We start from the raw sequence: 17899 nt of genomic DNA on the forward strand, positions 1-17899 counted from the left end.
ACAGACGGAGAGACAGACAGATACAGACAGAAATATAGACTGATAGACAGATAGATAGATAAATAGATAGATTCTGTATTTTCACTAACAGTAATAACGGTAATAAATCATTCTGTGCAAAAGCAATTTGTTTAGCAACTTACCGGTCGCCTCGACTGTGATCTAACAACACGGCAACAGCATGCTAAGTCTAGTGGTGGAGCATGATGCCTCCAAAGAGCCACCGATACAAAAGCACACTTTAAGTAGTCCCAGGAGAGATTTGACTGGAACTCACTTCACAACACAAACGTAAATAAAAGTCACCACCTAAACCAGTTCCACCACGGAGGTTAACTGGTGAGAGCACCGGTGTGGAGTCTGAGGGAAAGCTTAATAGTTTAGAATAAGGGTATCAGTGTTTCAGCGAGAGAGGGGGGGTTTGCAATGGCGTAACCCAATCAGCCCTCATGACAATACCCAGGGAGAAGGGGGGGGGGGGGGTGGGGGGGTAGTAGGGGGCTCCTACAACACACACAGTCAATTCACTAGGGAGGAGAGAGCCTTACTTTATATACACACACACACACACACACACGTTCAAGGAAACACAACACACTCATTCAAGGAAACACAACAAACACAAAACACAAAAACACAACCAAACCCATCTTAAACCCTATGGATCTCCACATGCAAACAAAGACACACACACACACTCAAACACACACACACACACACACACAAGCAGGCTCTCTCTGAAACACAATGGTCTCCCACCACATCCCAGGGCCCCTCACCCTCCCTCGACACCCCCGGCTACCTTTGTAATTTGTCAGAGTGGCTTTAGAGGACATTGGCCCTCTAAAATGGAGAACACTGATTACATTACTTCTTGAGGTCTGTGTAACCTAAATAAAGTCCCTGCTAGGCTGCCGTGTTTCTGGCAGTAAATCCAACATCGCTAAGTTCATACATATTCTGTAGCCAATGTTTTGACAAGACCCAATGCCCTCTGCTCTCCCTCTTCCAGAAATTCACCCGAGCACTTAGGGACTTGGCAGGGTTTAAAATGACCCAGCCTGTGCAGAACTTCCAACTTCCCTTTTTTGTATTATTCACGGTGTTGGGCAAGCTACTTTCAAAGTGTAGTGAGCTATGCTCCCAGTTACTCCTGGTTAAATTAAGCTTCACTACACTGACGCTACCCCCCAGAGAAACGCAGCAAGCTAAGATACAAAAATGTGGCAAAAGTAGTAAACTACATAAGAAGCAACTTTTTATTTTTTAAACCAAAATTCATGCTTATTCAACGCTACATCAGGGATCAATATACCATGTCAGTCAAATCTGATAATAAATAAAATAACCTGAGATCTCAAATCACACCATGCCAGATTGAACCAGGCCACGCTGGATAGACAGGTGTTTACAGGATTATAAAGATCAAGCTCACATTTCTATCATAAGCCAATGGATTACATTGGAACGAGAACTGTTCAACTCCCCCTTGTTCCCTGTTTGGCCATCTTTCCATCAACTTTGTGTGTCTGGTCTGTGTGTGCGTGCGTGTGTGTCTATGGTCGTAACATCAGCTCAATGATTCTTAGTGATTATTTTAATACCTAAATTCTTCTTTCAGCTACCATCGACGTAGAACACCTACAACCTTCCTATGTTTATCGTGCATGTATTGGGGCAATTATTCCGTTTTTGTTTGAAAACCAAATGTTCCAGAAAGAGCTATCCAACAACAACCTCATCTTAACAATTCAACCGGTACACAATGGTAACTTCTAATTAGCTTCTTATGGAAATTCGGTTGATAAGCGACATATGGCACTGCAGACTCTCTCCATCTAGATGTGACAATAGAGTTGGAGGTGGGTTCTTCTGTCTATTGGTTGTATCTGGATGAACCCCCAGATCGCCCCCATGATTGACAGGCCCAGAGTAGCCCTGTCCCTCTCTCAGGGGGGGTTGTATAGCATGGAAACATCTCACACACACACACACACACACACACACACACACACACACACACACACACACACACAAATTAAAATCCTCTGTGCCCTTAGACATACAATGTGACACATGCATGATGCATCAATAAAAGATACACGCATAAACATGCACACATATAGAAGCAGACACAAACACACCTACACACACACACACAAATACCTATCCATGCATGCCTCTATGCATACAAATGAGTAATTGACAATTCTCCACACTAAAAGTATGAGTAAATATATGATGCTAGATGCAATAGTAATTATTGAACTGCTTGTTGGTATGTGTATGTGTGTGTAGGTGTGAGTGTGAGTGTGTGCATGTGCGTGCATGTGTGTGTGTGTGTGTGTGTGTGTGTGTGTGTGTGTGTGTGTGTGTGTGTGTGTGTGTGTGTGTGTGTGTGTGTGTGTGTGTGTGTGTGTGTAGGGGTCAAATGGGATTGGCTTCCATCTCCCTACACCTGGTGTAAACCCTGGCTGCCCGCACCTGGTCAGTTGGCTTTGTTCCAAAACGTGTATGAAAATACTGGATGAGATCCAGATGGGACCTCAAACACAACGGTCGGAGGAGATAAAGACATGATTTAAACATAGAAAATAGATCCAAAGAATGAATAAAAGTGTAAGTCTTAGCACTAATAATACGTAATTATTCTCTCCCAACTGCTTGTTGTAGAAATGTATGCAGGAAGCCAACAGCTGGCAGGTTACAATTAAGACTGTTGATACGTTAATATAGTGATTAATTTTTCCACTAGTCAATTCAATTTCCGATCTTTCACTAATCATCATCTAAATGCAAAGCCCATCCCAAGTGACCAGAGCCCAAAGTGATGTCTAATCTCTCATGGCTCTTTTCCACGTCGTGGTGCTGGCTAAATCGACACTCAATTCACTTGGCTTTATTTAGTTTTTCCAGCTTGAAAAAGTTGTTGATAGTACCTGGTATCCTTAGTTTATTTAGTTATCACCTCCGTCAAGTTAACCAGCTAGCTGAGGACGATACCGAAAGGTGCCGTGAAAACACTGAAGACTATGGATTGGTCTGAGAGAATCGTCAGTAGAATCATCACTGCGTCACCATCGCGCAAATAGAGACGTCTTGCATAAACCGGAGCTTTTTCTAAAAGCTAAGCTATGACGGCTTCTGCAATTTCTTCTTCTTTTGGGCAATCTGCAATGGCTATTCGCATGAAGGACAACCTCTCTTTGATTCCCTTTTGCTGTTCCAATGTGTGTCGCAACGCTATGACGACCTTGACATTTAGGCGGTACTATTGGTAGGTACTATCTGCAGTGGAAAATGTACCTGATATCAAAAGCGAGTAGAGCTGAGTTGAGCTGGTACTATGTCATGGGAAAAAAAACTTAGATTTGGCAGGCTTTGTTTGAAAAGCAGCCAAGATACACTATAAACATATTGATTTAAAACCAGCAAATTAAGAGAATTCCAGCATCGTTAGAGCCTGATTAACATTGACCACGGGAGAGTGAACATGAACACTAAGCCCTGACTCACAACTTATTTTATACAAGAATTTCATGGGTGATATAGTAATGCTATGGATTGAGTACAAATTCACAAAGTAAAAAAAAAGGTAGGATACAAGGAACATGGAGTACATTTTGTAGTCCATGTTCCAGGTTAATTGTTATTGGCCGTTTTCGGTAACCATGTAGCTCAATCAAACATTCCGGCTCCACCCCCCTAACTTTGATTGGTTAGAGGGCCTTGTGTAAAGCGTGTAACACAGTGGCCCAACCGTTGGCCATCTGAAACGTTTGGGGAGACAAGGAAGAGTTCGGAAACAAATCTGTACGGTGTGTTCAGCTGTGTTGGTAGCTTTGGGAGCTGCGCGGATGATCAGATTCAACATGCAAAGTCTGAGAGCGTTGGCACCTAAGGAATATATCAACTATAAAACCCTGCCTCCTTGAAGTTGGTGAGAGGCCTTCAGATGTTGATAGTGGGCGGGGTCTAGCTCCACCAAGGGGCAGTTCCTACCTGAGCCGCAGCCCTCCGGTTTCCTGCTGATGCTCTTGGTTTCTTGTTTGAACGAGTTCTCGTCGTCTGCATCCCCGTCCCCCCACCAGGACGGCTGACCGTACAAGGGCGTCCCGCGGTGGAGCGCCGCCATGTCAGCTGAAGGCAGAAACACACACACACACACACACACACACACACACACACACACACACACACACACACACACACACACAGACGCACACACACACACACACACACACACAAACACACACACACACATACACACACACACACACACACACACACACACACGCAGAGAGAAAAAAACACACACATGAAATGCATTTACCTTTGGGATAAATGCATGTTTCATTTATCTGTGTCAGCAAATATTTGATTACAAAATGAATTGCTACAAAAATGGTGCATGTGAACAGTGTGTGTGTGTGTGTATGATACACACACACACACACACACACACACACACACACACACACGCACACACACACACACACACACAAACACTCCTAACAAAAATCTGGTAGATAAAGTCCTTTCTATTTTCTTTCCACTCCCTTCTGTCTCTTTCCCTCCCTATTTGCCCAAAACATCAAACACACACACAACTTAATGGGACTTTCCATTTGGCCCTCAATCTCACATTTGTGGAAGAGACGAATCATCATATCAGATTAAACCTTGGCAGACAGAAGTCTCTCTTTGCTGTCCTCTTGTCAAACCGAGTTGGCCTTCAGCATACAGTACATTCCACACACAGCAAAACATAACGTAACCCAATGACCTCTGTACCACACCATCACCTGATGTGATGTATTGAACCAATAATGGCTTGTTAAAGCAGTGATTTAACCTCCACACATAGATTTGTGCTTCCACAATAACATTCAGATAACTTTTTTCTTCGATACAGTACAATATGTACCATATACTATACAGAACTTTATGATTCAAATAACACAATCTCTCTCTTTGTATACATTTCTAAATGCATATTGTTGAACTGCACAAGAAAACACGTGTGTGTATGTGTGTGTGCGTGTGTATGTGTGTCTATACAATGTATTTGTACATGCACACACACACATTGGTCATTTAATTCAGTAGCGTGACATATCAGATTAAACGGATGTGTCAGATGAGTGAGTTCTGGTCAGCTTATGGGCAGACATCTGCCAGTGGGTGACATATGGACCCTGACACTGCTGCTGGTGTACTCTGCTTCCTGAGCTGTGCAAACAGAAGTGGCCAGTCATGTGACTCTGTTGAACATCTGGGGCCTGACCCAGAAACCCCCCACCCCATGATGTCATCCATCAGGGGGAAACCATAAGCCCTGGGCGATTGGTGCGGTGAATCAAGCATCAAGAACACTTGAACCCTCATCTTCCTGAGATGTCAGGCCCACAGGACTCTGCTTAGTAACACTTGTTATTGGCCGAAGCCCAGTATGGCCTGTGGACATAATGTCTGAGAATATGTCTGCCTGCCTTATGTATGGCGGCTCTCTGCCAAATGCATTTTCTGGAATTTATCTAATTTTAACTCATTCAAACACATTCATAGCACCATCGGAGTGGTGTTGCTACACCTGGGTCACAGCTGGGAGTTGGGTGCACTGCGCTACGACACGTGTTTACTTTGGTCAAGGGAAGCGGGGGATTGAACCAGCACATATCCAGCTCCAGGCTCTACCTTCTGAGCTACTGACACTTTGTTTAAAGAGAGAGGCGGGGGGGGGGGGGGGGGGGGGGGGGGTTGGGATTAAAAATGACAGTGGAACATGAATTGGCCATAGCTTTCATGGCAAGCATGTGACTCGTTGAAGTTATAAGACATCAAGTCATCCGTCACCGGACCTATCTGCTGTGACCACTAGTCTCTCAGGAGGAGAGGGTTCTTTGTGCTCTGGGATTGGACCGTTTTCTCTGGTAACAAGGGTGTCTTTGTGTTTGGGCTTTTACAGCTCTTTAATCTAGTGCTGGGTCAGGATCAAATTCTGAAGCTCTTAAACACCACCGGTGCCATCACTTTTACCCAGAAATCATTTCAAAATGAACCGGGACTTTTGATAGTTGATAAGGGGGGTTATAAAAGCAGCAGCCAGTTGGGGGGGACCTCACTCATTTCACTGTAGATCGAGTGAGTTTTGAAACGCATCCCTGCACAAGTAAATAATCTGTCAGAATAACGGTTGGGATGACATCATATAGTGTGTAAAAAGGAAATTGGTAACACTTTATAATAAGGTCCCATAATAAATAACAAATTAGTCATTACCTAACCCTTTGTTAATATTTGTTAATTGCTACTAAAATATCTATTTGGCACAAGTTAATAGTTATTTTCACTGACCACAGAGCGTCGCTGGGTAGAGTTAGGGTTAGGGCCGTGTGTTAGGGTTAGGGCCGTGTGTTAGGGTTAGGGTTGTGTGTTAGGGTTGGGTTAGGGTTATACAAACAACTAATATTTAATTAATGATGAAATACTATTAACTTGTGCCAAATAGATATTTTAGTAACAATTAACAAATATTAAAGGGTTAGGTAATGACTAGTTTGCTATTTATTAAGGCACCTTATTATAAAGTGTGACCAGGAAAAGCATTATTGTGCTATTTCAACAGGCTGCCACTCTAATGATCCTATCCCCTCTCTCTCTTTCTCTCTCTGTCGCTCACTCACCTGTCATCTTCTCCTCTCCTTTGAGGCTGTCTGAGGGTCTCCCCCCAGACTCCGTTGTTGAGGGGACCCCCTCGGCCGGCCTGCTCTCCCCCTGCCGAAGGCTCCCTCCCCCCGGAGTCTTGGCCGGTTTGGATGGGGTCCTGCTGGGAGACTTGGTTTTGGCAATGGGGGTGCTGGTACTGTGGGGGTTGGTGGTGATAGGGGGGGTGGGTTCTGGATTGGGTGGCTTCTTGCTAATCTGCAGACCACTGGTGAACTTCTCATGCTATGGGACAGAGAGAGAGAGAGAGAGAGAGAGAGAGAGAGAGACAGAAAGAGAGAGAGAGAGAGAGAGAGAGAGAGAGAGAGAGAGAGAGAGAGAGAGAGAGAGAGAGAGAGAGAGAGAGAGAGAGAGAGAGAGAGAGAGAGAGAGAGAGAGAGAGAGAGAGAGAGAGAGAGAGAGAGAGAGGGGAAATAGAATAACAACAAGGAGAAAATAAATATATTTTAGTAAATCAAGTTAAATAGAAAAATAATTGGAAGCAGCATTAAAAGTATTTAAGAGGTATTACATTGTAGAGAGGCCTGTGTATATTAACAGTACATTATTGCACAGCATGTGTTTATGCATTGTGGGCGGTCTCTACGGAGGGTCCTCTGGGGTTGATCTAAACAAACATGTAAAGGATTTGCATGTGCGTGTATTTGTGTCCATGTGTCGCCCGCCCTGGGTGTGTGTGTGTGTGTGTGTGTGTGTGTGTGTGTGTGTGTGTGTGTGTGTGTGTGTGTGTGTGTGTGCTTGCGTGCGTGTGTGTATGTACCTTGAGAGCCTCCTCAGGCACAGTGAGTTCTCCTCTCACGACTGTGAAGAGGTTGGTATGTGGAACACATGTCGGTCAAGGACAGAGCAACAACTGGCATGATTAACACAACAATAAACACATCAATACAAACATGCAGACATGTTGAAATAAAATATTAATGTTTTCTAGTTTATTCAACACAAAATTCTGGTATTCAGAATGTAAAGTGGTGAATAATGTAGACAAAAGACATGAATACCGAAGTGGAACAAGGATGGATGCAGCCTCTATTAAAGAACGCAAGAGTGTGAACATACTAACTTCTCTGCATCAGTGTTGAGTTCATATGGGAGACATTTGATGATAAAGGATTACAGCGATATATCGTCGCTCTTCATACGATACGAGAATCGATATGCTGGCGCCAAATATAGATTTAATATTTTTCAATTTTATAAGAATTTATTTTGCATTTTCATGCTTTATACCTGAAGAGTTAGACAGGAAATATCGATATTTTAATAGCTATTATAAGGCAATAAGGAAACTTGAACTGAAGTTAACTAATCAAAGACGAGTAACTGAAAAGTTTTGATCGCGGATAAAGTCCTAAATCCACCACTTTACTTTTTCACAGTCATTCATCGTTAGACACAAATCGTGATGTATCGTTATAGGATTGTCTAAAAATATATTAATTATTGCAGAATCGCTGTATGGCGATATTATCGGTATCGTGGGTATCGTGAGGTACCCTGTGATTCCCAGCCCTATGAAGGACTAGTGTCTAATGGTCCAGATGCGTAGAGAAAGGATATCATAGCCGAACCGTAGCTTGTCCTCCAGCTTCAGGGTGATATACATCTGCTCCTGGATACGCACGTCGTTCACAAACGTCTGCACACAAACAAACACACACACACTGTCGTATTACTCATCGGTATCCAGAGTACACTATTTTCAGGGGACAGGAGAATGATTTATCTTACATTTCCTCATGTGACCATCCTACTACATTAGACCCAACTGCAATACAGAAAGTGAGAACTGTATATGGGAAATAAACACATTTCTACTTGTACTCACTGTGTGGGTATGTAGTCACACTTTAACCGTGGATAAAGGATAGATAGAAATAAAATACTTTTGAGCTGCCAATTATTCATCTAAGATTCATAGCAGAGCAAAATAAGATTAGTTAGTACATTTGTTGAAAAGGTTTAGGAAAGGATGATAGGTTATTAAGTGAAAAATAACATCTTTCTTTCTCTATTTCTCTATTCCTTTCATCACTCCCCTCCTTCCCTCTCCTTCTCTCTCTCTCTGCGGCATCTCTGACTCTCCTCTCCCACCTCCGCTGTAGGGCTCGTACATCACAACACCACAACCCAATGACTGGGGAGACATTGAAGTGGTTGAAACTGCCAGCATTTGTAATGCGAGAAGAGAAAATGTGTGTGGATTTATGATTGAACAGTACTACAAATCTCCGGAGTCCCCTCAATATGGCACAGTATTGCACACAAAAAATCCCATGATGCATCTATGTGCTAGCCCTGTTTTCAAGTTCCCCCAAGATCCTAAAACAAACGTGATGACGTTTTCAATAACATCATAAAACATGTACCTTCCTCTTGCTTGACAATACAATGAGAGTTCAAACACACATGCATACAAACAAATGCCCACGACCACACACGCAAACAACCCCCCCCACACACACACACACACACACACAGCTCAGTACTGTGTGTCACTATTTTTACCCTGACATGTTGCTTCACTCCCCAGCTAAATTCTGTTCAGCTATGTAGGCTGAGTCAGCTTCCTTCCCAACCGCCACTGACCCCACCACCACCACCACAGCAGGATAAGAAGAAACTGAATCAGGGCGCATGAAAAACATTGACCGCAACAGGAAGTGGCTTGGGAGCTGGCTTCCTGTCTGAGACCGGGAGCAGGAGGCTAGTGTGGACACATTCTCCATGTGTCTTCAGGGCTTAGTGGGCTGCTGTGACTGAAGGAGCAGTAATCAGTTACACTGATGTGCAACACATGACCCACGCCTCGTGGCTTTGACAGTGTGGCCTCATCCTGCTCTGCCTCTGTCCCTTGGAATATACCAGGGACTAACCATAGACTGCTGGCCTAACTAACCTCTAATGGACTAAGCATATACCACTGGTATTATCTAATGGATTTACCAAGGACTAAAAATATACCGCTGGTATTATCTAATGGATTATACCAGGGAATAACCATATGCCACTCGTATTATCTAATGGATTAGACCAGGGACTAACCATATACCACTGTATAAATAAATGGATTTAATCAGGACTGCACAGATACGTTTTATCGTATTCTTCAGAAAAGAACAATGAAGAAAGTAAAGAAGTTTTTTCGTGAGTCTGTGAGGTGAAAGGAATAACTGAGAAATGTTTGTGAGTCAGCATGGTATCAATGCTCCATGACGTCGTCCAGAAGTACTACTAACTCATGCCCAACATCAACATCCTCCAGCTCCCTGCGGAGCTCCATACAGACAACAGCCACAAAATAAAGTTTTGGAGGGGTTTTACATGTCACTTTAAGGCAAGTCTTGTGGACCTTTGTAGGAACATGACAAAGTGTTGTCCACAGAGGTTGTGAATTGTTTGTTGTTATCAGCTGCGGTGCATCAGGCCATGTTAAAATACTATAAATTGATCTCAGCCTGGATCTCAATCAAGCAGGAGTGCTTTGTTCAGATTGAATTTGGATTTGGCTGACTTCTATCTGGCTGACCCCAGCGGCGACACAGATCTTCATTAACACACACATTGATCAGCACAAGAGTTATTGACCACCGGATACACAAGTTAACCTCCACCCTCATTTCAATTAACCACCAGCTGTCTGCTAGCTCAGATAAAACATATTTCTCTCTCTCTCTCTTTGCACTCCCATCCTGTTAAAGTGCAATGTCTCTCCACTTCTTTGTATTCTATCACCTCTTTGTTTTCCAACTCAAACTTCTCCCTCTCCGGTCTATAATAACGGCTCCCCTTGTCTTCTGTCTACCGGCACTCACCCCGTTCAGGCTGCCCAGGTCCTTGACCTTGTGTTCGTCTGTGCCTGCCTCGTAGTTGATGACAGCATGCTGCTTGTCCACACTGCGAGACTGCAAGGGAAACACACACACGTCAAACGTCAGAATAACACAGAGATTATTATTATAATTTTTTTAAATGACAGTTCAACCAGCCAGTAAGACAACACTTTTTGCTTGATTGTTTCTTAATAAATATCAAGATTTATGATGTAGTCGTATTAGAATAACTTTACATTATTAATAAAAATGTACCCCACGTTAACTATGAAATGGGGAATGTATTAAAACACTGTTTGACCAAATGTTGTTCATAGCCAGCTCAGGAGCTTCTCCCATGTGCTTCTGTCTTTGATACAAACTCTTTGTAGCTACACTAATATACATAGTACATTCATTGATAATTAAAATGTGGCACTGAAATGATGGCTAAACGTTTGAGATTCTCTGAATTATCTACTCACTCCTGGTGCGCTTCAAATACTTAAGACCCTGACATAGCATTCCCTTTCTTCTCCTTATCTCCACTTTCTAGGGTGTCTGTCTGCTTACTGTATTGCTGCTATGCAGAATTGAGATACCAACCCATGTTTGACCTTCATAACCTGAAGCCTGTTTAGCAATTCAAGACGTGTGTTGGTATGGGATTCAATCTGTGTGGACTGTGTCCATGCCAGTGAGTTGCAATGTACTGCATAATCATCATCCTCCAATGTCATGCTATGTGGGTTATCAACTTACTTATCCTTTACAATTTTCCAGGAAGATATGAACATTTAACATTTAGTAGATACTAAAAACCGAGATAAGTCCATCAAATACAAACACGTTTTCTCTTCAAATTCATGTGAACAACAAACACGCACACGCACACACACACACACACACACACACACACACACACACACACACACACACCCAAAGGGTATAGAGAGTATTGATTCCGTCTCTCTCCAGATGCAAGACCCTCAAGCTCTCCATTCAATCTCAGACCCCCAGACTCCTTGAGGGAGGCAGGGGGCACAGGGGCTCAGATAAGACGATAACACATGGATGGGATTCCTGCTCCCCTGGTATGTGTGGAGCGTTGTTTGGTTCTGGTGGTTATCTGGTCCCCAGGTTCCTGGCCCTCTGAACCAGAGGGCCCCAGAGTATCTAGCGATTTGAGCGAAGAGCAAAACAAGCGGAATGTTCTCCTCTTTATTTCTGTCCACGTGTAATGACCATGTAAGCAAATATGATCACAGGTCTGCACCACAAAATGGGCATTGAATGTTTTAAGATACTTTGAAAGTGCACTCGTGGAACAGCTTCGTCAAAAGAAAGGAAAGTGCTGTGCTGTTCAGTTACAAATAACATAAAAATAAGTTTGGATCTACTTTGCGATTTTTAAACACATGCACAGTATCCTTTTAACTACATTTTGTGAAGTCGGGGCTGTGTCGTTGTTTGTAGTGTGTGTGTATAAAGTATAATGAATACAGTCAGGTAGGTCCACCAACAACAAAATAATGATTTGGGCATTGTCTTATATCTAGACTCTCCAAATATAATATCATACCAACATCAGGACTTTTTAGACCAGTGCAGAACAATTGGGCGGATTAACTTTATGATTCAGCATGACAACGAGCAGGAAGGAAGAGAGGACGTCAAAAGAAATGACAATTACAGTTTGATTCACCCAGCTTAGGGGACACACACACACACACACACCCAAACACACACACACACACACACACACACACACAGACTTTGTGCACACGTACATACACACAATCACACACCCACACACATGAGAAAAGACCAAATACCCTTGAGCTAGTTTTCCTCCCATTAGCCAGACATGGAAGAGACAGAAGATTTTTTGTAGAAAAAGCAAAACCATGCAGCCTAATGTTAACTGTTTACTGTAATGGATGTGTGTGTGTGTTTGTGTGTGTGTGTGTGTGTGTGTGTGTGTGTGTGTGTGTGTGTGTGTGTGTGTGTGTGTGTGTGTGTGTGTGTGTGTGTGTGTGTGTGTGTGTGTGTGTGTGCGTGCGTGCGCGTGCGTGTGTGTGTGCGTGTGTGTGCACGTGTTACTTATTGTAAGCTCTGTGATGTTACCATGGCTGGTTAAAACATGGACGACAGCAAATTAGGTCTGTTTTAATTTCACCTAACTACAGTCAGTACCTAGTCTTGAAATAGAACACACACACACACACACACACACACACACACACACACACACACACACATGATTAATATCCTAATTTTGGAAGATTTTTCAAAATCTTTCATTGGATGATAGTCAAACAAACGAGCAAACACACACACACACACACAGACACACCCCACTAAGCCCTCGGTACAGACACACAAGAGGTAAAGCAGATCTTTATAAATCCACGTGCTTCAGTAAATGTCCATATTACTCATCGTTTGAAGCTGCACCTGAGGCCACTTAAACGACAGCGGTTATGTTTATGTGTACACAGGGCATAGAAGATATTTATTTTGCCTTAATCGTGTTTCAGAACATCAAGACATATTATGAATGATATTTTGAGAATCTTATAATCATAGCTAATAACTAAGAATATTTTAAAACTATAGACAAAGATAGCACTATATCTATTTAGTGTTCACAAATGCATAGACGAATTTCAAAAAGGTTTTTAAGTCTAGATTGATTCCTATTTGTGCACAAAAAAGCTTTCAATTTTTTTTTTCTGCTACTGCAATTCCTTATAAGTCACATTTAAGTTAGCGTTAAAATGATTTAAACTATGTTACTCTGGATGGAATCCCACTCTATAGTACTAACAGTGAACAGTATGGTACAGTATAGAGAGAGAGCTACATACGGGGATCAAAAACACGAGGTATCTGTCCCCCTTTCTATTAATAGCATATGATAGGGCTGTGGCACACGCACACAAACACCCCCCCCAAACACAGCAGACCAATACAAGCACAGCCAGTTGAGTCTCAGAACACTGAGGGTTGAGGTGGTAAGGTCAGTTCAGCAGTGTATCATACTAAGTATCCACTTATTAGTCATAGTATTCATTATTCAATAATAATACAATATTCTAACTGGGGTTTACCATTGTGCGTGAAATAATTATGAGACACTCAAGTTACGCAAGTTACTATAAGATCAATAGATAATATTTAATATATTGTATAATGGTGGTTAGTTTAATGGATCCATTTACGTTCCGGTCAGACATGTTGAAACATCCACTGAGTGTGTTAACAAGCTACGATGTGAAGGCCTTCTAAATGACATCCATCAGCGACTACTGCATGCTATTTATATCATGACACACTTAACAAATCCATGTGATGACGTTATGTACATCCCACTTGCGTAGCCAGAAAGAAACTTTTAACTGAGCCTCATGAAACCTGGACGAGCCAGAAGCTGAAGCTGACATAGAAGGACGTTTTGTGAGGCATATTGCAAATAAACCCTGTTGTATGAAGAGCATAACCCTTCCTGCAGGGGTTCTTGCTTGATGCTTCCCCACGAGCCCATCAGACCCACCTCTGTCAGGCACAGGGATCCAAAGGCTCTGAAGCCATGGTCAATTCATTTAATGACATTTGATCCAACAAATATGACAGGGCAGCTTTGAAAGGCAATAACTAATTCAAAACAATGCGCCTGACATAGCAATGTACGATGAATTAAGGTAGCCTGAATTAATAATTAGGCCCAACAATAATGACTATTAGGGACTCTAATGGCAACCATACATCCTTTCACACTTATCCTCCAAACCGTCTTTCTTAAAAAATATCAGTTAGCCATCACAAACTTGCTCTCAGGTCAACTGAGATCCGTTGCGCATGAGGGGCCTTTCCTTACATTTTATTGGCTACCTGCTTTTGCGACGTCAGTGTGCGTGCGATGCTACCGCTGAGGTACTTCAACATCATGGCTAAGCAAACATTAGAACCATGACACTAGGGTGTGCCATCCCTCATTCTTGTAGTACTTGCACACACTGGCACACCCGTAATACGGGCTGGGTATTTCTTGGATGGGATTGTGCATGTGTGTGTGTGTGTGTGTGTTTAGGTGTTTACATCTGGTCGTGTGTCTGTTTATGTGTGTGTGTGTGTGTGTGTGTGTGTGTGTGTGTGTGTGTGTGTGTGTGTGTGTGTGCGTGCGTGCGTGCGTGCGTGCGTGCGTGCGTGCGTGCGTGCGTGCGTGCGTGCGTGCGTGCGTGCGTGCGTGCGTGCGTGTGTGTGTGTGTGTGCGTCTAAATGTGTGAACTAGGGGTGTGAATTTTTCAGTAATTCCCAATTCTATTTGATTGGGATTCTTGTGGTCAAATTTAATCAAAATAGATTCTCGTTTTCAATTTTTTAATGGATTGACGATTCAGGACGTATGGGTGCTAATGTCTGGATCTACTCCATTCCACTGTGTGCTAGGTCAGGCGGTGGGCCAAACTGTGGCATGAAAACAGAGTAAAGTGCGTATGAGATGATGTTGGTTTTAAATTTGAACTACTGATCAACTGATTGGAACAACGTAAACACACAAAACGAATTGATTCTGAATCATAAAATGTTTTTACACTGCCAAACATGCCCGTCTTATGCCTGTCTCTGACCGAGGTAATAAACCGGCTTGAGTTCGCACCCCAATTTACCCTCTCGGACCCTACACATATTGGCGGTTTCATTTTGATGTAAATGCGACTTTTTCCAGGGGTGGGACTTGGGTAGAGGTGTTGCTGCGCTGTCTCTACAACAGACACTACGCAGCGATAACTAACTGGAAAGACGGAGAAATCCGCGAGCTGCTTCTCTCATGTGAGAGAAGGTGATCCATTCGCATTTAACGAAGACGGGGAAAGATGGTGCGAAAAAAAGAAGATAAGAATCGCTATTCCTACGTAATTCTAGCATCCATGTTAGCTTCCTCACCTGCAGCATGAGCTCACAATCGTCGCGGCCGACGAAGATCATTTCCCGGGGGAGGCGGTGGCGCGTCCCCCCGCTGCTCACCAGGAACCAGGAGGTCACACTCATCCCTGCTGCTGTCTGGGGCATAAAGCTACTCTCACGCACACGCACACGCACACACACGCACACGCACACACACACACACACACACACACACACACACACACACACACACACACACACGTATGATGAAGATAAGGTCAGGATTACTGGGTGGTGACAGTGTTTTGTTTGAGTATAATGAAATAAGGTCATTATTGCCGTAGGATCCATTACAGACGGGGAGACATGCCCCCCTCCCTGCCCCAAAGTCATGATGTCTGAGGCTCAAGTTGTTTCAGGGGATCGGATAAACTGCTTCGTTCAAATAACAATCAATTTAAGATTGGATAGATATAGTACTGATTTTGTGCAACTTTGATAGATTAATTATTGATACCATGAAAAACGATCCCATCATATCGTTTATTAATTGTGTACAGCGATGATAATACTCATCACACTGTATTGAGGAGGGTCACGTTTTCTTCCTCTGAAATGATATTTACATGCATGACATCCAAGATATGACATTTCCTACGTGTTGTTAACATGTAGGAAATGGGTAGGGAGTAGGGAGGCAGCAGCTCATGAGGTAGAGTGGCTTGACTGGTAACCGGAAGGTTGCTAGTTTGCTAGTTCAATCCCCGGCTCCTCCTAGCTGAGTGTCGAGGTGTCCCTGAGCAAGACACCTCACCCTGACTGCTCCCGATGAGCTGGCTGTCGCCCTGTGGGGTTGACTTCTCCGTCGCTGTGTGAATGAATGGTTGTAAGTCGCTTGGGATAAAAGCGTCAGAAAATCCCCTAAATGTAAATGTAGATGTTGTTAACCACTGACCTCTGATCCTTGTAGTCAGAGGGCTGACAGTCCAGAAGCACTAGTCCATCCTGCAAAAGAACAGAACAGCAGACAGAAACATCAGTACAGAGACAAGGAGGACTCATTCAAGTCACCGGGACAACAAGAGAACATCTTTTAAAAAAAATGAAAGACGTGAAAGTACGACTTGGGCACTTGATGACATGAGTATTGAAACCATTGATGGAGGAGAAAAAGGGAGCAGCCAGACGCAGACTGGAGGAGCAGAGGGATAAAGAGTAGACAGAGAGAGAGGGTTCACAGAACACAAGCTTTGTTGTCCTTGCCTCGTTGTCTTGGTTCGTTCTGCGGTTGGTCGAGAGAGCCAATTTGTGTTGGCTGTCTTTTACTGTGATATCCTTCGCTGGTCTGTACCCTGGAATGTATGCTAGGCTACATGCTACATGCGCGCTGGCCACTACATCCTCTTTTTCTTGCTCTCTCTCTGTTTCTACCCGCCACGATCATTGCCAGATGCAGAAGCAGGAAGTGATGTAGGAATGTTGGCCCAGCTCCTCAGCGAGACATTTATTTCCCCACCTCCTCCTCCTCCACTCCCCTCTCTCGACCCCTCCCCCATCCTTCTCCTCCTTCAGATGTTCTGGAAAATGAGGTCAAATCTCAGCCACTCTCAGCTTTTTCTCAAATTTCCTGAGCGCAGAAAAGAGAAATCCAACCTCAACATTGGGCCCCAATCCTTCGCAAGCTACCATTTTGGTAGTGAAAGAGATCTCCAGTATGACCTAACCTGACCTCAAGTATACGTGTCTTTTGGATGAAGGTGCCTCCTAAATTAATATATGAAATACAAAAGGAAAACCTTGGAAGTAAAACGTATATATTGGCCAGATTAGGGATACTTCATAGATTCAGAACCGACGTTTTGTCATCATAAAATCGCTATTGTAATACAAATAGCGATTTTTTTTGACTGGGTTAGACTTTGGGTTAGACTTTTTTCCATCAGTCTAACCCAGTCTTCTCTTGGCCCAGCTTTCCTGATCAAATTTTCTCCCGACATGAGGTCAAATGACGCGTTAGACGTAATCTCAGGAGAACTATGCTTGCCTGCTAGAAGGGCCGAGAACTACAAACCACTGGTTCCGCAAATTCGCCCACCAATAAGAAATGAGGGGGGGCAGGAGCTTGCGTACGAGTTGTAAACACAATGTTCCCCATGTTTCTTCACCGCTTAGCTAGGACCGCGATGCCAGTTTCTTCTAGAAAAAATTGCTGAATCTGGCGAGAACGGGGCCGTGTGTAACCTCACCCAGGTTTTACGCCTCATCGGAACAGTTTGGTATTGGATACATATTTCCGGGCTCAGAAAGTGAACTGGAAACGCCAGCAAAAGCCCACCGGGAGAAACAGACGTCTGAGCATAGAGTCTACCCACTGCACCGTCCGGCAACGGATGACGGAAGGCGTGGCTGACGGATGGGGGAGTAGTCTTTGGCATACGTCAGCCAAGCCC

At 43.5% G+C, this 17899-nt stretch overlaps 1 protein-coding gene across 7 annotated transcripts in view; it reads right to left on the minus strand.

Annotated features, from left to right (window-relative positions):
- cep170aa (centrosomal protein 170Aa) overlaps positions 1 to 17899 on the minus strand; it is a 50177-nt gene that overhangs the window by 23496 nt on the left and 8782 nt on the right. For 6 of the 7 annotated variants that reach the window (XM_030379096.1, XM_030379094.1, XM_030379092.1 and 3 more), the window contains exons 2-8: positions 16405 to 16454; positions 15489 to 15618; positions 10542 to 10631; positions 8287 to 8365; positions 7487 to 7545; positions 6687 to 6951; positions 4003 to 4140 (exon numbers count right to left, since the gene is read on the minus strand). In XM_030379096.1, the coding sequence (XP_030234956.1) occupies positions 4003 to 4140; positions 6687 to 6951; positions 7487 to 7545; positions 8287 to 8365; positions 10542 to 10631; positions 15489 to 15614 (757 nt within the window). In that variant the 5' untranslated portion in view covers positions 15615 to 15618; positions 16405 to 16454. Of the gene's footprint in view, positions 1 to 4002; positions 4141 to 6686; positions 6952 to 7486; positions 7546 to 8286; positions 8366 to 10541; positions 10632 to 15488; positions 15619 to 16404; positions 16455 to 16712; positions 16926 to 17899 lie in introns of those variants that run through there. The other variant, XM_030379093.1, reaches the window with a different exon arrangement.

The sequence above is a fragment of the Gadus morhua genome, chromosome 15 (assembly GCF_902167405.1).
Source record: "Gadus morhua chromosome 15, gadMor3.0, whole genome shotgun sequence".
Lineage (NCBI taxonomy): Eukaryota > Metazoa > Chordata > Actinopteri > Gadiformes > Gadidae > Gadus > Gadus morhua.